Source organism: Podarcis gaigeae (assembly GCF_964106915.1).
Source record: "Podarcis gaigeae genome assembly, chromosome: 12".
NCBI lineage: Eukaryota > Metazoa > Chordata > Lepidosauria > Squamata > Lacertidae > Podarcis > Podarcis gaigeae.
Window position 1 is genome coordinate 15,465,124 of NC_139688.1, and position 20,007 is coordinate 15,485,130.

At 47.2% G+C, this 20,007-nt stretch overlaps 1 protein-coding gene across 8 annotated transcripts in view; it reads right to left on the reverse strand.

Annotated features, from left to right (window-relative positions):
- Positions 1-1,065: 1,065 nt before the first annotated feature.
- The window catches only part of ADARB2 (adenosine deaminase RNA specific B2 (inactive)), a 381,789-nt gene continuing 362,847 nt past the window's right edge, over positions 1,066-20,007 (reverse strand). For all 8 annotated transcript variants that reach the window (XM_083704834.1, XM_083704833.1, XM_083704837.1 and 5 more), the window contains 2 exons: positions 8,050-8,228; positions 1,066-3,195 (listed from right to left, as the gene is read on the reverse strand). In XM_083704834.1, coding sequence (XP_083560960.1) covers positions 3,019-3,195; positions 8,050-8,228 — 356 coding nt within the window. In that variant the 3' untranslated portion in view covers positions 1,066-3,018. The remainder of the gene's footprint in view (positions 3,196-8,049; positions 8,229-20,007) is intronic.

Consider the following 20,007-nt stretch of genomic DNA (forward strand, 5'->3'; position numbering starts at 1 on the left):
GAAAACCTTGATGGAGAAATGTAATATGCTGGGACTTCAAATAAACTCCCTCCCCACCCCCAGATGTTCTCTGTAAATGTCAGGAAAAGATGGGCTCTACACCCTCCACACACTTTGTGTGTGTGAAAACTAAAGTGGATGAAAGAACAAAACAGGCAAGATTGACATTTCTTTCTCAGTGGCTTGTGCACTGTGTTGAACATGTGGCATCCCAGGCTATGAGAGGCTATTCACAAGATCCACGTATCATTAGAATGGCAAAGCATCACAAATCCTTTGAAGTTCAGAGATAGAAAATAGGTTAATTTCTGCCTGGGAATTTCAAAAATCCAGTATTTTGTATTGTTTTTCTCTCACAATAGGGGATTTGAGCTGAGAGGTGTGCAGTTTGATGAGGAAAGAGAAGGGGGAGTAATGCTGTGTCCAGGAGCTCCCGGAAACCTGGTCCCAGCTCTGCTTTTTCCCATTTACTTTTTAACCTCCCTGCATAGAAAATTAGTATGGTTTGAATGTGCAAGGTGTTGTTGTTGTTTTTTTGCTTGTTTTTTGTGGGGGAGGGGATGAGTGGGAGCATTCAAACATGTGATAGCCACATGCTTTCCTAACCATGTGATTTCCCCAAATATGTACAGGCCCTCAATGACGCTAAAGTCCTATTACAATTCAGTGGGGTTCAGGCTACAATCCTCTACACATTCACTTTGGAGTAAGTACCACTGGTCAATGGGGTTTACTTCCTAGCAAACATGCATTAAGTCAGGCTGCATAGGACATGGGTCACTGGATAAATTCCATTCATTCCATAGTCTCCGTCTATAATCTTTGAGAATTACAGCGGTACCTCGGGTTACATACACTTCAGGTTACACACTCCACTAAGCCAGAAATAGTGCTTCAGGATAAGAACAGAAATCGGGCTCCAGCGGCGCAGCAGCAGCAAGAGGCCCCATTAGCTAAAGTGATGCTTCAGGTTAAGAACAGACCTCCGGAACAAATTAAGTACTTAACCCGAGGTACCACTGTATAGGAAAACAGTCAAGGTCCTTGCAAACTGGAGGCGGGCAAATGTTGTCCCCGTCTTCAAAAAAGGGGGGGGGAAAGACCCAGGTAACCAGTTTCTCTGGATTCTGACCCAAATCTCTCTCTCCCTACTGCACCCCACAAATCTGGTATTAAGGGAAAAATGTTTTCCAGACCAAATCAATGACTTTTTGAAAGGCTTAAGGCCTGTTACATCTTATTTTAGAAATGGAGCACTTTCTATCCTAAAATATTATTAGTATCCATTCCTAACTCATTAAAGCAATTCAGATCTTCTACTATTTCTACTCTAAGGAATTTTTTTTGGTAGTTAATATGGAATGTATTATTTTTTTGAAAACATTTCTGTCAGGGGAAGAGTTCTTTTTATTTTTAATATTTAAAAATTCTAGTTTATCACAATCATATCATTTGTACAAGACACTATAGATACATCTTGTAATTTATAATCTAAAAAATAAAAATTTCATCAAAATAGTGTAGCTATTACTATTGCCTGGGCATCGATGCATGGATGTATTTACTGAATATGGCTAGTTTTACCGGCGAAAAGGAAGAAAGTATAGCATAAAGGAAATTCAGTGGGGGAGGGCAGTGAGAATGAGCTATGTGCTTGTGTTTGAAAAGTATTGGATAGCTCTAAGAAAGGACACTAAGACAGGTCACAGATAAGTAGCAGCTTGTTAAATATATACACATTTCATGAAAACCACAAGGTTAAAAACAAAACAGTGGTGGTATACCCGCAAATCCTGTCATTTGCAAAGACAAAAAAACAAACCAAACCAAACCCAAAAACAATACTACAATTGGGGCAGAGGTTAATTCTGGAGTTGCTTAGATTTTCTATAATGTTTCTCTTTGGGCATCCTAAATAACATTTCTCATGTATCAGAGGACTGCTGTACTGGCAAATTAGGGACCAGTTTGCACATTTACAGAAACGAGTGTGTCCTGACTTATGCGACTATTTCACATGTTGCAAAATAACTTCATGTGACGCACTTGGTCTGTATTCACATGGAGAAAGAACCACTGGGGTGTCTCTTTTTTTCAGCCAGCGCAATTATGGGAACTGGGGAGCTATGGGTGTTTCTGAGAGTTTGGTTCACAGGATGTTGTCCTCCATGAAATTGTGTCTGTGCAGATGGTACAGTTTCATCCAGCAGAAAGGGGCTACTAGGCTTGTTTGCTTGTTTTTGGCATACTTTATTCTGCGTCTTGGAAAGGTGATCAGAGCTGCTGTTCAGGCCTGCAGAAGCCCCTTTCCCTGATAACAGGTGACTCTGCCCATCTCTGCTGGGTTTTAAGATGTTAGTGGACACTGATCACACTTTCAAGCCTATGTTCATAGATGCAGGGGCATAATATTTGTTGTATTTTTGAATTATCCCAACCCTTTAGACACAAATACACACACACACACACTCACACACACAAACACAGAGAGAGGGCTTTCCTCTTGTGTTTCAGTGCAAACGGTGACCTTCTGTGGCGTCCTGATTCTAAAAGTTACCTGCATGTGTTTGCTACCTAGAAAAACTTCTCATTCTCCAATGTTAATTATTGCACTAACGATGAAGGGGAACACGGCAGGGTTTTTCTTTTTTCTTTTAGCTAGAAGCGGGACCTGCTGTTGCCCGAAATGCAGGTGCCAGTTGGATAATTACAGTGATCTGTAATGTGCTACGAAACAAGGAACAAACAGTGAAGGTCATTTTTGTAACCTGGGCTTTGTACATCCTTGAGAAGGGAAGAAGGGTATGCAAAAGCAGTTTCCTAAAGTCAAGTTCAGTGCATTAATCAGAACGTAATCTTATACTTAATGCATTGTTAGGATTTCCAAAATGAGATGCTTCTACCAGAGGTAAGTCTGGGACAGCATCCGTCACGCAGCCAGCTCCTGCGGTCCTCTCCTGCCCTTCTCTCCATCTTCAGTCAGCTTGATGGGGTCACGGCACAGAAGTGCCAAATGATTCACACAGTTAGCGGGAACTGATCTTGCTCCGGGGGCTTTTTCACCCAGGTGCCCAGACCGGCTTTCTGAAATGCTTTAAACAGCTGCTGCTTGACAGACTGGTATGTGTGCGCCAGCAGTTTGGCCTCGCTGTACACAGAGGGCAGATCTCCATGGCTTAATATCTGTGTGCTCAGCTGTAAGAGAGATGGGGTAGGGTGGGGGTGGGAAGGGGAAAAAACAAACCAAAACAACCCAAAATGCAAATGAATGAACAGCAGCTGTACAAAATGGTTCCGTAAGCTACAAACAAACTGTGCTTAAGATTTTATGTGTTGGTTTCAAGTAACAATGGAAAGGGTGAGAACCAAAAACTGGACATGATATCGATTCCGTCATGCAGGCTTAGTACCAACAACCTACAAAAAACACTGTCCTGAGTGGGAAGGAGGATTTTGGAGATCAAAAACCTAGTTTACACACCACTTGGAAGTGTGAACTGTGGTGCAGAGATTATAAGTTATACCAGGGTTTTGGTTTTTTTTGCTTTCCTCTTTTTGTGGCGGAAGGTCTTACTAAATAAAGTAAAAAGAATGCACCCCCCCCCGCCCGCTGTGCATTATTGAGTTCCTTCTGAATGGGTCTCCCTTAGCTTTTGGGAAGGGACCAGGGGATTTTGGTGGCCAAACTCTTGCTGTTAGTGTGAATATATCCCCAAAATTTTGTTTGGGAGTTTGAAAGGAGAGCAAAATTGACAATCTTGTGGATTTATTTGGTGCTATTCATCCTCCCCAACCCCAACAAATATGATTCAAGTCAAAATGTTTCACCCAGATTTGAAGAAAGGTGTATTACTGCTTTTTAATATTATGTATAACTCCCAAAGTTGGGACACGGGTGGCACTGTGGGTTAAACCACAGAGCCTAGGACTTGCCAATCAGAAGGTTATTGGTTCGAATCCCCGCAACGGGGTGAGCTCCCATTGCTCAGTCCCTGCTCCTGCCAACCTAGCAGTTCGAAAGCACGTCAAAGTGCAAGTAGATAAATAGGTACCGCTCCAGCAGGAAGGTAAACGGCGTTTCTGTGCGCTGCTCTGGTTCACCAGAAGTGGCTTAGTCATGCTGGCCACATGACCCGGAAGCTGTACGCCTGCTCCCTCGGCCAATAAAGTGAGATGAGCGCCACAACCCCATAGTCGGCCATGACTGGACATAACCTTTACCTTTATAACTCCCAGATCATATCCTGGGTTAATATTCACTGGAGCAGAAGTCCCCACAATATGAACTTCGACTATGCATTTAAGAGCCAACCATTTCCCAAAGTCCTGGGGCTCATGCACAGGCCTCAGCCCCTACTGTCTTTGGGGGGGGGGGTGTGAGGAATAGATTCGAACCCTGCAGCCCAGATTCATAAATCCGACATTCCTATAATGTCTCGTCAGCTCCCATTTGCTATATCTGAAATCCCAACATTTAGTGGGACAACCGTGGAGCCTGAAACATTTCTTTGAATATAAAAATTGAGACTTAAAGGCCGAAGTTCTGATTCTGATCCAATTAATTATGTGTCTACACAGGAGTTGGCTGCTGTGGGCATAGCTCCTGCTGCTCAAAAGCCCTTCCAGCAGTCAACACTGCCTGTGTGCAGGCCCCACTCACACCATGAACAATAAGAACAGAAGAGGAGTATTGTTGGGTCAGGCCAAAGGCTCATCTAATCCAGCATTCTGCTCTAAGCACAGCCAGCCAGATGCTTAATGGAAGCCCACAGGAATGACCCGAGTGCAGCTCTCCCTGCCTGTGATTCTCAGCCACTGGCTTTCAGAGGCATAATGCCTCTGACAATGGAAGGAGAATACAGCTGTCATGGCCAATAGCCACTGATAGCCCTACCCTCCAATATTTGTCTAATTCTCCTTTAAAGCCACCCAGGTTGGTAGACTTTGTAATTGAGTGTCTACCAAGATCACCACTTCGTTCTTCATTCACCTGGGGTATGGGCTGGGAGGAGGAGGATTCCCTAGTCAAGGGGAGGGTTTTCAAATGCATATCAAACTAACCACACTCACCCTTGAGGGCAGCAGGATCTAGACTCAATCTAGATTGAAAGCAGCATGTTGAGGATGAACATGAACTGTTCTGGATTGAGAAAAACTACCTTTTTGTAACAGGTTAGCATGTGCACAGCCTAAAATATTCTACTCTCTCTCTCTCTTTTTAAAATGTTTATATGGTTTTATAGTTGGAGGTGATAATTATTTTTTTTTAAAAAAATAAATAAATAGCCTTCTACACAAGCTCTGAAAAGTAAGGAAAAAAGGAAAGACTCTCTGAGGCATTCAAGGCTTCAGGCAGGCCAGTTTGAGAGAAAATGCAAGGAAAAATCGGCTCCCTTCCTTCTGATCTGTTATAATAAGAGATACTGTGAAACATGCCTAAGAGAGGGCTGTAATCGAGCATCTGGGATTTGCCCACAGCTGAGAGGCAGTCTTGTTGAGCGGGAGAATGGCATCTGAATGTTCTGAAATGCTCACCACCCCTGAGTTTGCCTGCCAGAAACCGTCTTAAGAGACAAAGACACACATCCTCAGTCCAATAATCATCCCGGGCGCACCTGGGCGCCCAGAGAGAAAGAACTTTTTGTTTTGCAGGAGGATTAAATCAATCGCCTCCTTCCTGACCTGCCAAAAGACATAGCGCAACCAAGCCAAGAATGAGAGAATTTGATGTTTTGGGAAAGGAATCAGAAGTCTTGGGAGAGCCGTAGACCTGGTGAAAGTTCAATCTGGTGAGTGAATTAGCATTTTCTGTGGGATTCTGCTCCCACTACTCTGTAATATGAGCCTGTGTACAAAGGGGCATTTTCCACCATTGCAACAGCACTACAGAATGCCCTTTCCCTCTGCCATAAATGAAGCAAACTTGATCCAAACATCTTGTAAAGGCGTATCTTTTTTCTTAGATTTCCCTCCTGTCCCATAAGAATAGACATGGTTATTACTGAATTCCTGTTTTGATCTGTGTTTTTTTTATAATAGTGTTTTACTAGTTTTTATATTGCATCTCTGTTTTTATGCCATAGCATAAAAGCAATAAAACACAGTATTTTTGTATATTGCTTAGAGATGGTTTAATTATGAAGCAGGATAGAAATGCTTTTAATATACATATGACATGTCAAAGGCGAATGGGGTAAATTATTTGCCACTTCACTTTTCTCTGATGTCACCAATAAATGTATCCTATTCAAATCTGGCACAATATTTGCAAATTGTATTTTGCCCTTGAGCACGTCTACTTGGAACACACACTCTCTTACTGCCAAAAGTCCCATGCCAACGCAGATCTTCAAGGGCTTACATCATTTCGGGAAGTTGATTGGCAGAAGGCAAAGAGTACATACTACTTTCCTCAACCACCATACACAGGCAGGCCCTGCTATGTGAACACAATGCGTTCTCAGGAAATGGTCTGTTAGGAGAGTGTTTGTACAACAAAACCCACCCCCCTCCAGCAGATGTCAAGGAGATGAGTAACTATACAACTTTTTGAAGACATCTGAAGGCAGCCTTGTATAGGGAAGTTTTTAATGTTTGATGTTTTATCATGCTTTTATATGTGTTGGAAGCCGTCCAGAGTGGCTGGGACTACCCAGTCAGATGGGCAGGGTACAATCATTATTGTTGTTGTTGGCATTTCCCATCAATTCCAATGGGAAAATTTCTAACGTGTTCCCAAGCACAGGCTTTTGATCCCCAAATAGTGAAAAAAGCCAGGGGAAACCCTCTGGAACCTTGCGAAAGGCAAACAAGGAAGAGAAAGAATGCTCTTACTTGTCTGATCTATGCCCCTGTCTCCACCACCCACCATGTTTTCTGACAAACATATAGGACCAGGAAAACACAAAAAGTAAGGCGTGTTTAAGACTGCTTATTTGTTTACAGTACTACATGCAGGTCCAGCTGTTTGGATATCTGAATTGGTGGTGTGTTGGGTAAGTGAATTATTGTGTTTTATAATGAGTGTTTGAATAGCAGGACCAGTGTGTAATTGATTTATGGCATTGGTTTTCACCGCTTTAAAGAAAGAGTTAGGCAAATGCATTCCAGGAGGATCGGTCTACCAATGGACTATTAGTCCAAAGGCAACAATACCACCAAGTACCATTTGCTGGAGAGCAACAATGGGAGAAGGCTGTTGCCCTCATGCCCTGCTTATTGGCTTCCCAGAAGCATCTGCCTGGCTGTGACTGGAAATAAGATACCTGACTAGATGAACCTTTGACTTGATCCAGCAGAGCTCTTCTTATGTTTTTTAATGCCTCAGAAACCCTGGAAGTGTGTTAGGGCTCCTCCAGATCACCAGATTATTGCATAGTCTGGATTTTTATTACTTCTCCAAAATACTTTTTTTTGGGCACTCAGATAAGCTAAGTTCAGTATGTGCTACTGCCTTTCAAGTGTGCATGTTGCATTCTACTTAAAAATATATGTTTTGGTAGTTATTAGACTGGATTATATCCTCCACTTGTATGTACAGTCATACCTCTTGTTACGTTTGCTTCAGGTTGAGCGTTTTCTGGTTGCATCCCGTGATGACCCGGAAGTACCGGAAAGGGTTTCGCCGCTTGCGCATGCACAGATGCTCAAAATGATGTCACGCGCATGCGCAGAAGCGGCGAATCGCAACCCGCGCATGTGCAGACGCAGGTTGCGTTCTGCTCATGTTGCGAATGGGCCTCCAGAAAGGATCCCATTCGCAACCAGAGGTACCACTGTATATATAAACACCTTCCTCTTTCTTTCTTTCTTTCTTTCTTTCTTTCTTTCTTTCTTTCTTTCTTTTTCTTTTCTTACACACACACACACACACACACACACACAGATTCTCTGCCCCACACACTTGCTGGGCACCACATGTGTTTTGGACTATGATCGATATCCGAGTACAGAGTCTGCTGTAGGAAATGGTGCTTTGCTGATGATTCGAGGCCAGGGAGATGGCTGGGAATGCTATATTGTGATGGACACATAGGCGGGAGTCCTTACCTTTCCATAAAGCTTTGCCCATCGAGTGTAAAACAGGTGCTTGCAGAGTCGTGAAGGACTCCCGCAGCTCCTTTTTCCTGTTGTTGCATTAATAAGCTCGAGGTCTGTAGTGCCCGCTATCCAATTCACACTGAAACCAGGTGATTTCCCTGACTGCCGCATCTTGGCGTTGCTCACTCCTGTCAAAGGGGAAGCAGAAAACATCAAAGCATTAAGATCAATAGCCCCTACCTTGCTCCTCCTGGAAGATAGGAAATGGAAGTTTCTTTTTTTTTTTACTAGGAAATGAATTCCATTTCCACATAAACTTATTCTCATATTTTGATGGGATTGGCTCCAGTCTGCCAAATCTTATAGGTCAGAATTGTTGTATGTGTGTGTATGTGTTTCAAGGTGTTTTGAGCACAACTGTTTTTGGTAAAGCAGCTTATGAATTAAAACATAATAGAAGATTCTGTTGTTGTTTTTAGCACCCGGTCCTTAGATTTAGAAAGGGGGAAAAAAAGACTGTTCAGGAGTAGATAAAACACTGCTTTCTTGTTCCTCCCAGACCATCCTCTCAAAGCAGAAATAAACCTGACTCTAACAAAAGTGATGGGAAGGGGGCTGTGGGAGAAAGGTAGTGAGAGAGTGGAGGAAAGAGGACTCTCTTGCCCATTAGGGATGGGGAGAACTTTCATTCAGTTGCATTTAAAGGTGAACCGACCTAATTCTCACACCTTGAAACAATAGGCAAACTGAAACACAGCCAGGTTTTGAAATTTGAACTCCGAATTCTGCAGTGCAGTTCTCCAGCCATGCAGTGTGTACAAATAATGCACATAATAGGGCAAAGCGTGTTTTAAAATGCATATATTCATGAGAATAACTTGCAGAAATGCATTATATTGGAGAAAATTGCTTTGCAAAAATGTGCATAATAGGCAAACTATACTTGTACATTTAGAAAAAAAAGCCACACAAAATGCTGGTGAATTTTCAGGAGTTTTTTTTTAAAAAATTGCATACCAATGTGGAAATGCGGAGATCTGAAAAATGAAAAACTGAAATGGACAGATTTGCCCATCCCTATTGCCCACATACCCATTTGCTGCTTCAAACCGCAGTAGCCCTCATAGTGCTTTATATGGGATTGAGGCAGAGGTGCATTTAAAGGAATAGGTCTGCCATCACCATGTGTACTGTCAGGGAACTGCCATCGGAGCCAGAGGGAGAGGGAGGGCTCCAGAGGGGTTCCGGAGAGGGTCCCAGGAAGGAGAGAAGCAGCCCATCTTCTGGGGAAGGAATTCAGCGTAGCACGAGTGGAGAAGGGGGGCAGATGGGGGAATCGGAGAGGAGGCTCCATGACTCCTTGCCGGAGACCAGCGGGGAGAGCACGGGTCCTCCGCTGCCCACACCCTCCCTGCGCAGAAGGCTTCTGCGCAGGGAGAGTGGGCAGCGACTAGGCGTCAAAGAGCTTCTTTGCTGGAAGAAGTTCAAGAAACGCCCACTGACGGATTCTGCCAGCGATTGAGACAGCCACGGGTGAGTGGCTGTCCGGACAGAAAGGGTTCACCCAGGTAACCCAGCCAGGTGTGGCGACGATTTACGCACGAGCAACCCCTAGAACCATTACATGTACTTTTGCCTGTAGTATTACATCTGCCCTAATGCTAACTAGAGTTAAAACACTAACCAGGATTTGAAACCAGGGTTAAGAAGGACTCCAGTCAATGTTAACCATGGTTATCTTTGGGAGACCTGGAAATAGATTAGCATTAAAACTTCTCTTCTGAATGGCTTCACAGAAGAATGTCACTACTATGCAGAAGGTAAGTTTCAAAATAATGTAAATCTGCTATAAGACAGATTCATACAGCCCTTCCCCCAATGAGGGTGTGTGTGTGTACTTTGCTGGGCGATTTTGAGAAGCCATTAGATTTAGAAGGGGGGGGCGGGGGAACTACTGAAAATCAAAACTTTTCCAAGGGTAAAAACAGAATAAAAACAAACTTAAAATCTGCGATATTCCTGAACATAGTGAACAGTGGAAGAGAATAGCTCCCTAATTATTGTAGATTTTCCTAAACAAAAAGAATTGCACATCTTCCTTCATCCCCGCCATCTAATTTTGTTAACTTCATTAGTACTACAGGTACATGAGAGAGAATCGCATCCCATAATGCAGGAGGACTATGTCTACTGCACGGCAGGGGGAGGCTCAAAGAGCATGCTCTTGTCTGTGCTGGAAGATGGCAGCTACAAAACAGGCTAATTAGGACTAGGTAATATTGCGGGGCACAAATAAGGTTACTCAGATCAGGTGAGATAGCGGCTTGGCAGCTCAGCTGGCAATCTGTAACGATAGCTACAAACTCATTAGCTGGCTTTAGAGCAGGCATGGCCCTCCAGCTTTTTGGGACTAGAATTCCCATCATCCTTGGCTAACAGGACCAGTGGTCAGGGATGATGGGAACTGTAGTCCCAAAACAGCTGGAGGGCCAAGTTTGGCCATGCCTGCCTTAGAGGAAAGTTCTGGTGGTTTTTTTTAGCATCAGTACCACCTTTGTCAAATGTAGAACTGGATTGGTGCCACGGCACTGGGGAGGTTCTCCTCCCCTCCCCCCAATTCCCTTTCCTTAGCATCACTTGTATGCTTTCCTTTAAAGTTGTTAGCCACTAAGTTGTGGGGCAGGAGTGTGGAGAAGGAGGCATCTGTATTGCACTTGCTTTTTCTGCTCTTAGCCACTTTTGGAGGGGGAAGGTTGACTTAAGCCCAAAAAAGATCGGACACTGATCTGTATAAAACTGGCGTATGCTGATGTAAATCTACATATGCATGTTTACACATGATTACTATAATTTAAATAGGGATGCGGTACGTCTCAGCATAGTAGGGAAGACCATGGCCAGGTCGCTTGTGAATGAATCCCTGTGGCCCAGATGTTATTGATGGGGAACTTCAGGACCCCTGCTGTTCTCCCTTCTTTGGGCTCCTCCTTTTTAAACAGCCCTTCAAATAGAGGCCATCTTCAAACAGAGGGCTGTTCCCTGTACAGCAAACAGAGCACTGCCTTCTTACTTGATTTCCATCAAGGAAATAGTGTGTATACGATACAATATACGATATCTTTATATACGGTATCTTTATTGTCATTGTCCCATACAGAACAATGAAATTGAAAAACTAAATAAAACATTCAAAACCCCCTGAAATTGAAAAACTAAATAAAACATTCAAAAACTCCTAGAAACTCTGGTATGAGGGATGTGTCGATGCGAAAGGTAAACCTACCTGTCAGGGTTTCAGAGACAGAGAGCGAGGGGGAAGGATCCCAGGGTGATGAGGAGGAGGACGACAACGACCCGAGGTTGTCTCAGAGTCCGTCAAGCGATTCGGAGGGTTCCCAAAAGGGAGCCCCCCTGGCCAGGCCGAGGGGCGATAGAGGGGGAAGCAGTCAGAAGCAGGAGAGCGGAGGGGGAACCCCCAGTGGGAGTTGGAGATCGGGACCGGCTCCTCTGTCGGAACGGAGTGAAAGGGGTGGAGTTACCAGTGTGTCAGAAAGAGCAGAACAGGAAACAAAGGGGGGAAAGAGTTCGGAGCAAGACGTCCTGCCGGAAGGGGTGGAGAGTAGCACCGAGAGCAGCGTAACTGTCGAAAGGAAGGTCAGAGGCAACGTACGCGCGCCAAGTTCAAATGTGGAGGCGCGCGGAAGTGAGGAGAGTCCTGGGGAGGAGCCTGGTCCCAAAGCGCGAAGGAGGGGGGGAGCAGGCGTCAGAGGACTCAGCCTCTGGGGAGTCCCGGAGGGAGGGAACACAGGGGGGCAGGAAGACCCTGCGGAAAAGGAAGGAGAGGAAAAGGTGGAGCAGTACAAGCCTCTTAAACTGGTGTAGAGGCGGGACGGATTCAGAGGGGACTTCTACGATCTAAGAGTAACAGATCCGGAGCCACGGAGCTTGGATGTAATGCCAACAATGTTCTTCAATAAAACCTTTTGTATATAAATTGGACTGGACTTTGGTCTCTTGTGAGCTGGGACCACGGGTGGCTCTGACAGTAAGTCCCCTCCCAAAGAACGCAAAATTTTTTTTTTTGCAAAGCTCACAAACGGTGACAGCCATGAGTGCGGAGGATCAGCTGACAGCGCTGCAAACTACAGTTTCCGAACTCACCGCTGCAGTCCTTGCGTCTCAGAAGAAGCATGACGAAATGGAGAAGCGCTGCCAGGACCTGCAAACAAGGTGGGAGCGTGCAAGCAGGGAAGGGTTCCCAGGGTCCAGATCAGAGGGAATTGGACTTGGAAGGCGGGGGGGGGGGGCAGTCTAGTCACCCACTTCGATGGGAACCTGAAGCACTACCCCAGTTTCAGAGCAGACGTCTTGTATGCACTGCACTTGCTTCGTCATGACTTTAAAGATGAGGAGGAGAAAGTGGGATTTATTATTTCTCATTTGCATGGGGAGGCCAGAGCGTGGTTGCGCAATTTGTGGCGTGAAGATGGCCCTGCCCGCCGCGATTCTGATGAATTCATTAAAGCGATGGATGCGTGCTTCCAGTCAACCGTGGATTTGGATCTTGCGCGCAAGGAAATATTTGGACTGCGGCAAGGCAAAGCCACTGTGCGTCAGTACCATTCCAGATTTTTTGCGTTACTGACTGCGTTACGCTGGAAAAAAGACTGCACACCTGTGAGGGATTTGTTCTGGGAGGGTCTCAGCGGTCCCATAAAGGATGAGCTTGCCAGGGGAGACAGACCTCAAACCCTGGAGGAGGTGGTGCAGAGGGCTCTTGCGATAGGGATACGACACGAGGGACGTCCTTGGCACAATGAGGAAGAACGTCAGGTGCGTGCACCAGCAAGGACGTCTCCTTTCATCCCCAGGGATTTCGGCCAGGCACATCCCTCGCCGCTGGTGAGGCAGGGGGAGGAGCCGATGGAAATTGGTGGTGCTAAGGCTCAAGCAACAGCCAGAGCCCCAGCTTCCGGTGCAGTAAAGGCGAAGCCTCCTAGAGGGACCAGGAAGTGTTACATCTGTGACAGTGCACTGCACATGGCGAAAGAGTGCCCCCAGAGGCTCCAGAAGCACACTGCAGCTTTAGCAACAGTAGCAGCAGAAGTGATCCAAGAAGAGGAACCTCAGGGAAACGACAATGCCTGGCTGGAAGCAGAATTGCTGGGGCTCGGCCAGGCGAATCTATAGAACAGTCCCCAGCGTCTTTGCAACCCACAGACCCTTTGCCACCCAAGCCAGCGGTGCAGCTCACCGCAACACTTCAGTTGCCGAATGGGACCACCCTAGAAGTGCCCATCACGATCGATTCTGGGAGCAACGCCGATTTCGTGGGGATGCAGTTCGTCAAGCAGCATCGCATAGCGCTTCTGCCCGCCACAACGCCTCTGAACGTAGTCACGGTGGATGGCAGGAAATTGCTAGGAGGGCAAGTTGTGCAACAGACACCTCCCATGGTGATGCGTATTGGAGATCACCGAGAAGTCATTAGCTTCAATGTCACCCACCTGTCTGACACGCCTATAGTATTGGGCATGAGTTGGCTGGAGAGACACAGTCCTGCTGTAGCGTGGTACCAACACCAGATCACCTTTTGCTCATCGTACTGTGCTCAAAATTGCATCCAGTCCTGCCAGGAGGAGGGGGCTGAGCAGCAGCTGCGACTTGGCATGGTGCAGGCAGTACCTCGCAAGTACGAGGGGTTCCTGGAGGTTTTCTGCGAGAAGGAAGCTGACCAGTTGCCGCCCCACAGACCTTATGATTGTGCCATCAACCTGTTGCCGGGGGCGCAGCTGCCGACTGCGAAACTGTATTCCATGTCTGAGGACGAGATGCAAGAACTCAGAGAGTTCATAGAGCACAATTTGAAGCGTGGATTCATCCGGGAATCTAAAGCAGTGGGGGGCAGTCCTGTGTTCTTTGTGAAGAAGAAGGACACGCCCCAAAAAAGACTCATTGTGGACTATCAGACCATAAACAGTATGACCAAACCCAAGGCCTTCCCCATGCCCAAGATTGATGATCTCCTAGCGACCGTGCGGAAGGGGAAGATCTTCACCAAATTGGATCTGCGTGGAGCGTATAACCTCATACGCATCCGGGAGGGCGATGAGTGGAAGACTGCCATGTTCACGCCTCTGGGCACGTATGAATACAGAGTTATGCCGTTTGGCCTCCAAAATGGATCTCACGTCTTCCAAGCCTTTATGCATCACGTGCTAGCGGGACTCCTCTACAAGAAATGTGTGTGTTTTCTCGACGACATCCTGATCTTTTCGGAAACGGAAGAGGCCCATGAGAGGGACGTAAAGGAAGTCCTGCAGAGACTACGGGAAAACAGGCTCTACGCCAAGTTAGAGAAGTGCCAGTTTGATGTGACGGAGGTGGATTTCCTAGGCTACAAGCTGTCCGACAAGGGGCTGGCCATGGACAGCGTCAAGGTCCGCGCGGTGTTGGACTGGAAGAGCCCACGCAATCGGAAGGAAGTCCAGAGATTCGTCGGTTTCGCCAATTTCTACCGCAAATTCATCAGAGGTTTTGCAAAGGAGACGGCAGCCATCACGGACACTCTGAGTTCCAAGAAGAAGAAGTTCGTTTGGACGGAACAGGCGGAGCGCTCTTTTCGGAAGCTTAAAAGCCTTTTCGCCTCCGAGGAGCAGCTGCTGCATGTGAATCCAGGCAGGCCCATGCGAGTAGAAACCGACGCGTCAGACAGAGCGGTTGGAGCCGTACTCCTACAAGAAGATTCGCAAGGGAACTGGAGACCCGGTGCCTTTTACTCCCGAAAGCTCAGCAAGGCGGAACAAAACTACACCATATGGGACAGGGAGCTGTTAGCCATTCACGCAGCCTTCAAAGCGTGGCGACACTTCCTCATAGGAGCCAAGCACACAGTACAGGTCCGCACGGACCACAAGAACCTAGAGTATTGGCGCACGGCGAAGCTCCAGAGCCAGAGACACATGCGCTGGGCGGAATTCTTCGCGGATTTCGACTTCCGAATAGAGTACATCCCGGGAGATTCCAACGTTATAGCCGATGCGCTCTCCAGGAAACCGCAATATCTCGATGAAGCGGCGCCAGTAGCGGCCAAGCACATTTTCGCACCGCAGGCGTGGGCGTGCGCTGCCATCACAGTAGACCTGGACGCGGTGCGACGCGCGTTGCAAGTAGATCAGTTCGCGCAATCCAAGATGGAGGAGTTGCGCAGAGGTTTGCAGAGAGACGAAGAGTTCCAACTACGCGACGGGCTGTTAACTCGCAAAGGTGCCCTCTACGTACCAAGCGCCGAGCTTCGCGCAAAGGTTCTGCAGCAGTTGCACGACGCCCCCAGTGCGGGCCATTTTGGCAAGGAGAAGACAATAGAACTGGTGGCAAGAGACTTTTGGTGGCCACGGATGCGTGGAGAGGTAGCGGATTACGTCGCCAGGTGTGACACTTGTCAAAGGTCCAAGCCAGTACACCAGAAGCCAGCGGGGCTGCTGGAACCGCTGGAAACACCACAGCAACCGTGGGAGAGGGTAGCCTTGGACTTCGTTACTGACCTGCCCAGCTCCAGAGGGAAGACGGCGGTACTGGTGGTAGTGGACCTGTTCACCAAGATGGCGCACTTCATTCCATGCGCAAAGGTGGCGACGGCGGAACAGACTGCCAAACTCTTCATCGATCACGTGTTCAGGGTGCATGGGCTGCCGCAGTCCATCCTGTCCGACAGGGGGCGCCAGTTTCCAATTTTTGGCAGAAGCTTCTAGGTATCCTGCACATCAAGATCAACCTAACGTCGGCGAGACATCCACAGACCAACGGCCAAGCTGAGAGGGTCAACGCGATCATGCAGCAGTACCTGAGATGTTACGCCAATCAGCGACCCGCAGCTTGGGTGGACTACCTGCCGATGGCAGAGTTTGCCTACAACAACATGAAGCACGCGTCCACGGGGGTGACGCCGTTCTTCGCGAACAACGGTCGTCATCCCAGAACCTTTCCGGGGTTCGTGGCACCGGGAGAGGGGGTGCCGCAAGAGGCCGACCAGTTTGCAGCGGAGCTGCAGGAGGTGCACGAAGAGCTGCGGAGACATTTGGAGCTAGCCAAGCAAGCATATAAGGTGCAGGCAGACAAAAACAGGAGAGTGGGGGAGGACATCCAGGTGGGGGACTGGGTGTGGTTAGCGGCCCAAGCGATGCCAGCCAAGTCGTTGGCCAAGAAGAAACTAGGGCACAGGCAGTTAGGGCCGTACCAGGTGGAGGCTAGAATCAACCCTGTAGCCTTTCGATTGGCCCTCCCCGAAGGTTCCAGAGTGCACCCGGTCTTCCATAGGTCGGTGCTCACTCCCTACAAGGCACCGCACAGGTTTCAGGAGTCTGAAACAGTACCGGACCCACACATTAAGTCACTGGAGAGGGAGAGAGCGCCTAGGGCCGAACCTCTCAACGAGGTCACAGAAATCCTGGACTCGAGATGGGGGGAAGAGGGGGTGGAATACTTTCTAGCCAGAGAGGGTACTCCAGCCAGTGCCAACAGTTGGGTGCCGGACTACGCTTTAGACGAACCTCTTCTAAAAGACGAGTTCCATGCCCTTTTCCCGCATAGACCCATGCCAGCTGAGTACTTTGATGACTGGCTCTTTACGCCCACACTTTCAGACAGTACTTTCCGGGGGTTTTCTTCCGCCGAGGAGAGAACGCCAGAATCAAGCCCGCCCAGGGGATCGTGCTCAGGGGTGGACACAGAACCCTCTTATTGGTGGGACGAGCAACCAGAGGAAGACTGGCGCAGGAAATGGCTGACGGGACCTTGGCCGGCAGCACCAGACGAAGTGCCAATGGAAGAGGGAGAAGAGAACACCTTGGGTGAAGAACCCGAATTCGAACACTCATACACCGAACTGCAAGCAGAGGACATGGAAGTACAAAAACTGTATCCTGCATCTACCTCCGAAGAGCTGCAGCTCCCACAACCTGCACCCGATGGGCGGGAGGGGGGAAGGGGGGGCTTCGAGGGGGGGATGGATGTCAGGGTTTCAGAGACAGAGAGCGAGGGGGAAGGATCCCAGGGTGATGAGGAGGACGACGACAATGACCCGAGGTTGTCTCAGAGTCCGTCAAGCGATTCGGAGGATTCCCAAAAGGGAGCCCCCCTGGCCAGGCCGAGGGGCGATAGAGGGGGAAGCAGTCAGAAGCAGGAGAGCGGAGGGGGAACCCCCAGTGGGAGTTGGAGATCGGGACCGGCTCCTCTGTCGGAACGGAGTGAAAGGGGTGGAGTTACCAGTGTGTCAGAAAGAGCAGAACAGGAAACAAAGGGGGGAAAGAGTTCGGAGCAAGACGTCCTGCCGGAAGGGGTGGAGAGTAGCATCGAGAGCAGCGTAACTGTCGAAAGGAAGGTCAGAGGCAACGTACGCACGCCAAGTTCAAATGTGGAGGCGCGCGGAAGTGAGGAGAGTCCTGGGGAGGAGCCTGGTCCCAAAGCGCGAAGGAGGGGGGAGCAGGCGTCAGAGGACTCAGCCTCTGGGGAGTCCCGGAGGGAGGGAACACAGGGGGGCAGGAAGACCCTGCGGAAAAGGAAGGAGAGGAAAAGGTGAAGCAGTACAAGCCTCTTAAACTGGTGTAGAGGCGGGACGGATTCAGAGGGGACTTCTACGATCTAAGAGTAACAGATCCGGAGCCACGGAGCTTGGATGTAATGCCAACAATGTTCTTCAATAAAACCTTTTGTATATAAATTGGACTGGACTTTGGTCTCTTGTGAGCTGGGACCACGGGTGGCTCTGACACTACCATTTCCCAGAATCATGGCCCTGATCCAATTCTACCCAACCCTTCAGGCACTTTTAGGCAATTGTTATTTTTTTATTAAAAAAACATAATCAGGAGATTTGATGACATAGCTTTCCCACATAATATTTAGCTTGGTCCCGAGACTCCTGCAATAGTGAATGAAGTGGGGTGCATGTTGCAGAAAAGCAAGCGTCTGATTGTGCTGCAGGAATCCAGAGACTTTTCTTCTTCTTATTATTATTATGAGAAGGAAGGTGCTGGTGTTTCCTGTGCTTGAAAATAGCGTTCCTCCGTGAAATGGGAAGTAAATGTCCATGCTGCTGAGTTGGTAAAGTCATTAATGTTCATCATTTGACAGCTGAACACAGTGCAGAGCTCAGCGACTTGGAGGGCATATAATAGGGAGTATAAGATCGCACATATGGGCTCTGTAGATAATCCTGGCGAGATGCAATATGGCATCTCCTACGCTGGTCCCTGGCTCATTTATAACACACAGCATCTGAAATCGCATCTCCCACCACCTCCCCGTGTGCATGTGTGTGCGTGTGTTTGTTTTACACAGAAAAGCTCAGTGTGTTTGACAGATGATGACCATGATTCGGTTTTTTCAGAAACCAAAGCGTAGGCTTTAATGGTTTTAATGCATGTGTTTCTATTAAATTCATTTTAAACCAGGTGATTATTTTTTTAATGCGAAACTGGATTTTTTTAAGGATCAAAAGGGGGAGGGGAATCACTTGTTTCTTTAATAATTTATTTTTATGCGCCAACATGCCAGTTCAGAAAACAGTACCAGAAACCTCACTGTCACAAGTATAATGCAATATGGATCAGCCTCCCTTACCTGGTGCCCTCTGAATATTTTGGATTATAACTGGGAAGCGGATGAGAGTTGCAGTCCTGAATATTTAGAGTGTACCAGGTTAGGGAAAGCTGATACAGGTTATATAAGTGTCAATGATTATGTTAGGCCAGTTCATCTCAGTAAATTACCCTGCAATAATTCCCTTCATGGGCTTAACCCCCCCTCAGAGTCAGTTGGAAATGCCCAAGTAAAATTCATTGACAGCTGTTTAAGATCCTTCGCATTTCTTGGCTTGCTGTCATAAGTAACAGCCATATGCCTGGCTAAGTGGCAGTACCCTAAACTAGTATATACAGATGAGTTTGGATGGAAACATAATTGAGTTATCATCTCACACAGGGCTTTTAATCACATTTATGTCACTCTAATAGCAATTTCGATTCTTTCATCAGGATAACTGATCAGTTTGTACCTCCTCCCCCCTTTTTCTTTTAAAGACAAAAACTATCAGAGATATAGTAATATAAATGTGTGTGCTGACACTGTCGTGCTATTTAAATATTTCTGTGTTGAGTCTATTGCAAGCAGATCTGAATGTATGACTTGACACTAATGCGCCAGTCTCTGTCAAGCTATCACCCAAAAGCTTAGCAGATGGAATGCCAGAATATGACAGCACTTGCTAAGATAAGGCCTGCCTGGAATTAAGCCACAGGTAGAAGAACAAACATAGACGCAGCAGCCCTAATGACCAGAGGAAAGCAAAGCATTCAGTCAAATTAACAGCTTTGCATACATGCATTGACAATGAACGCAGAATACAAAAGCAAATTGCACACTGTCCCCAGATAACTACTGTCAATATAGAGAATCACTTCTGATGGAAAACAAAGAGTAACAGAAACTTGTGGAAGCTAAAATCCAAGCATCAATATTTGCTGATTTAGGAATGGAGACTGCGAGAATCTAATCCCCTGTCGTTTCTCTAAGAAAACTTGTGGAAGGAGATGCAAGGAATTTGGAAACATTAGCAAACATTAGCAAAAAAATGGGAAATCCTATTTTTTCGTGTGAGATTGTGGTGGCCATTTTTGGTCCTGCGATCTCTTGTGCCATGATCTTACCCCCCAAAAAGCACTTTTTTTGGGGGGGGGGGACAAGATCGCAATGTGGCTCACATGACTTGCCCGAGAGCATGTCCTGGAAGATGCACGTCCCATTTTTTTATCTGAAATAGTTGGACGGTATGCATTAGTGGTGTAGTAAAGCACCAACCCTGTGCTATAGTAACTTCCTCTAATCCTACTCCAACAGGGAAGCATTGGCTTTGAATCTGGGACCTGTACAATGGTCTCATTATATCAAATCTGACATGAGGATACATTT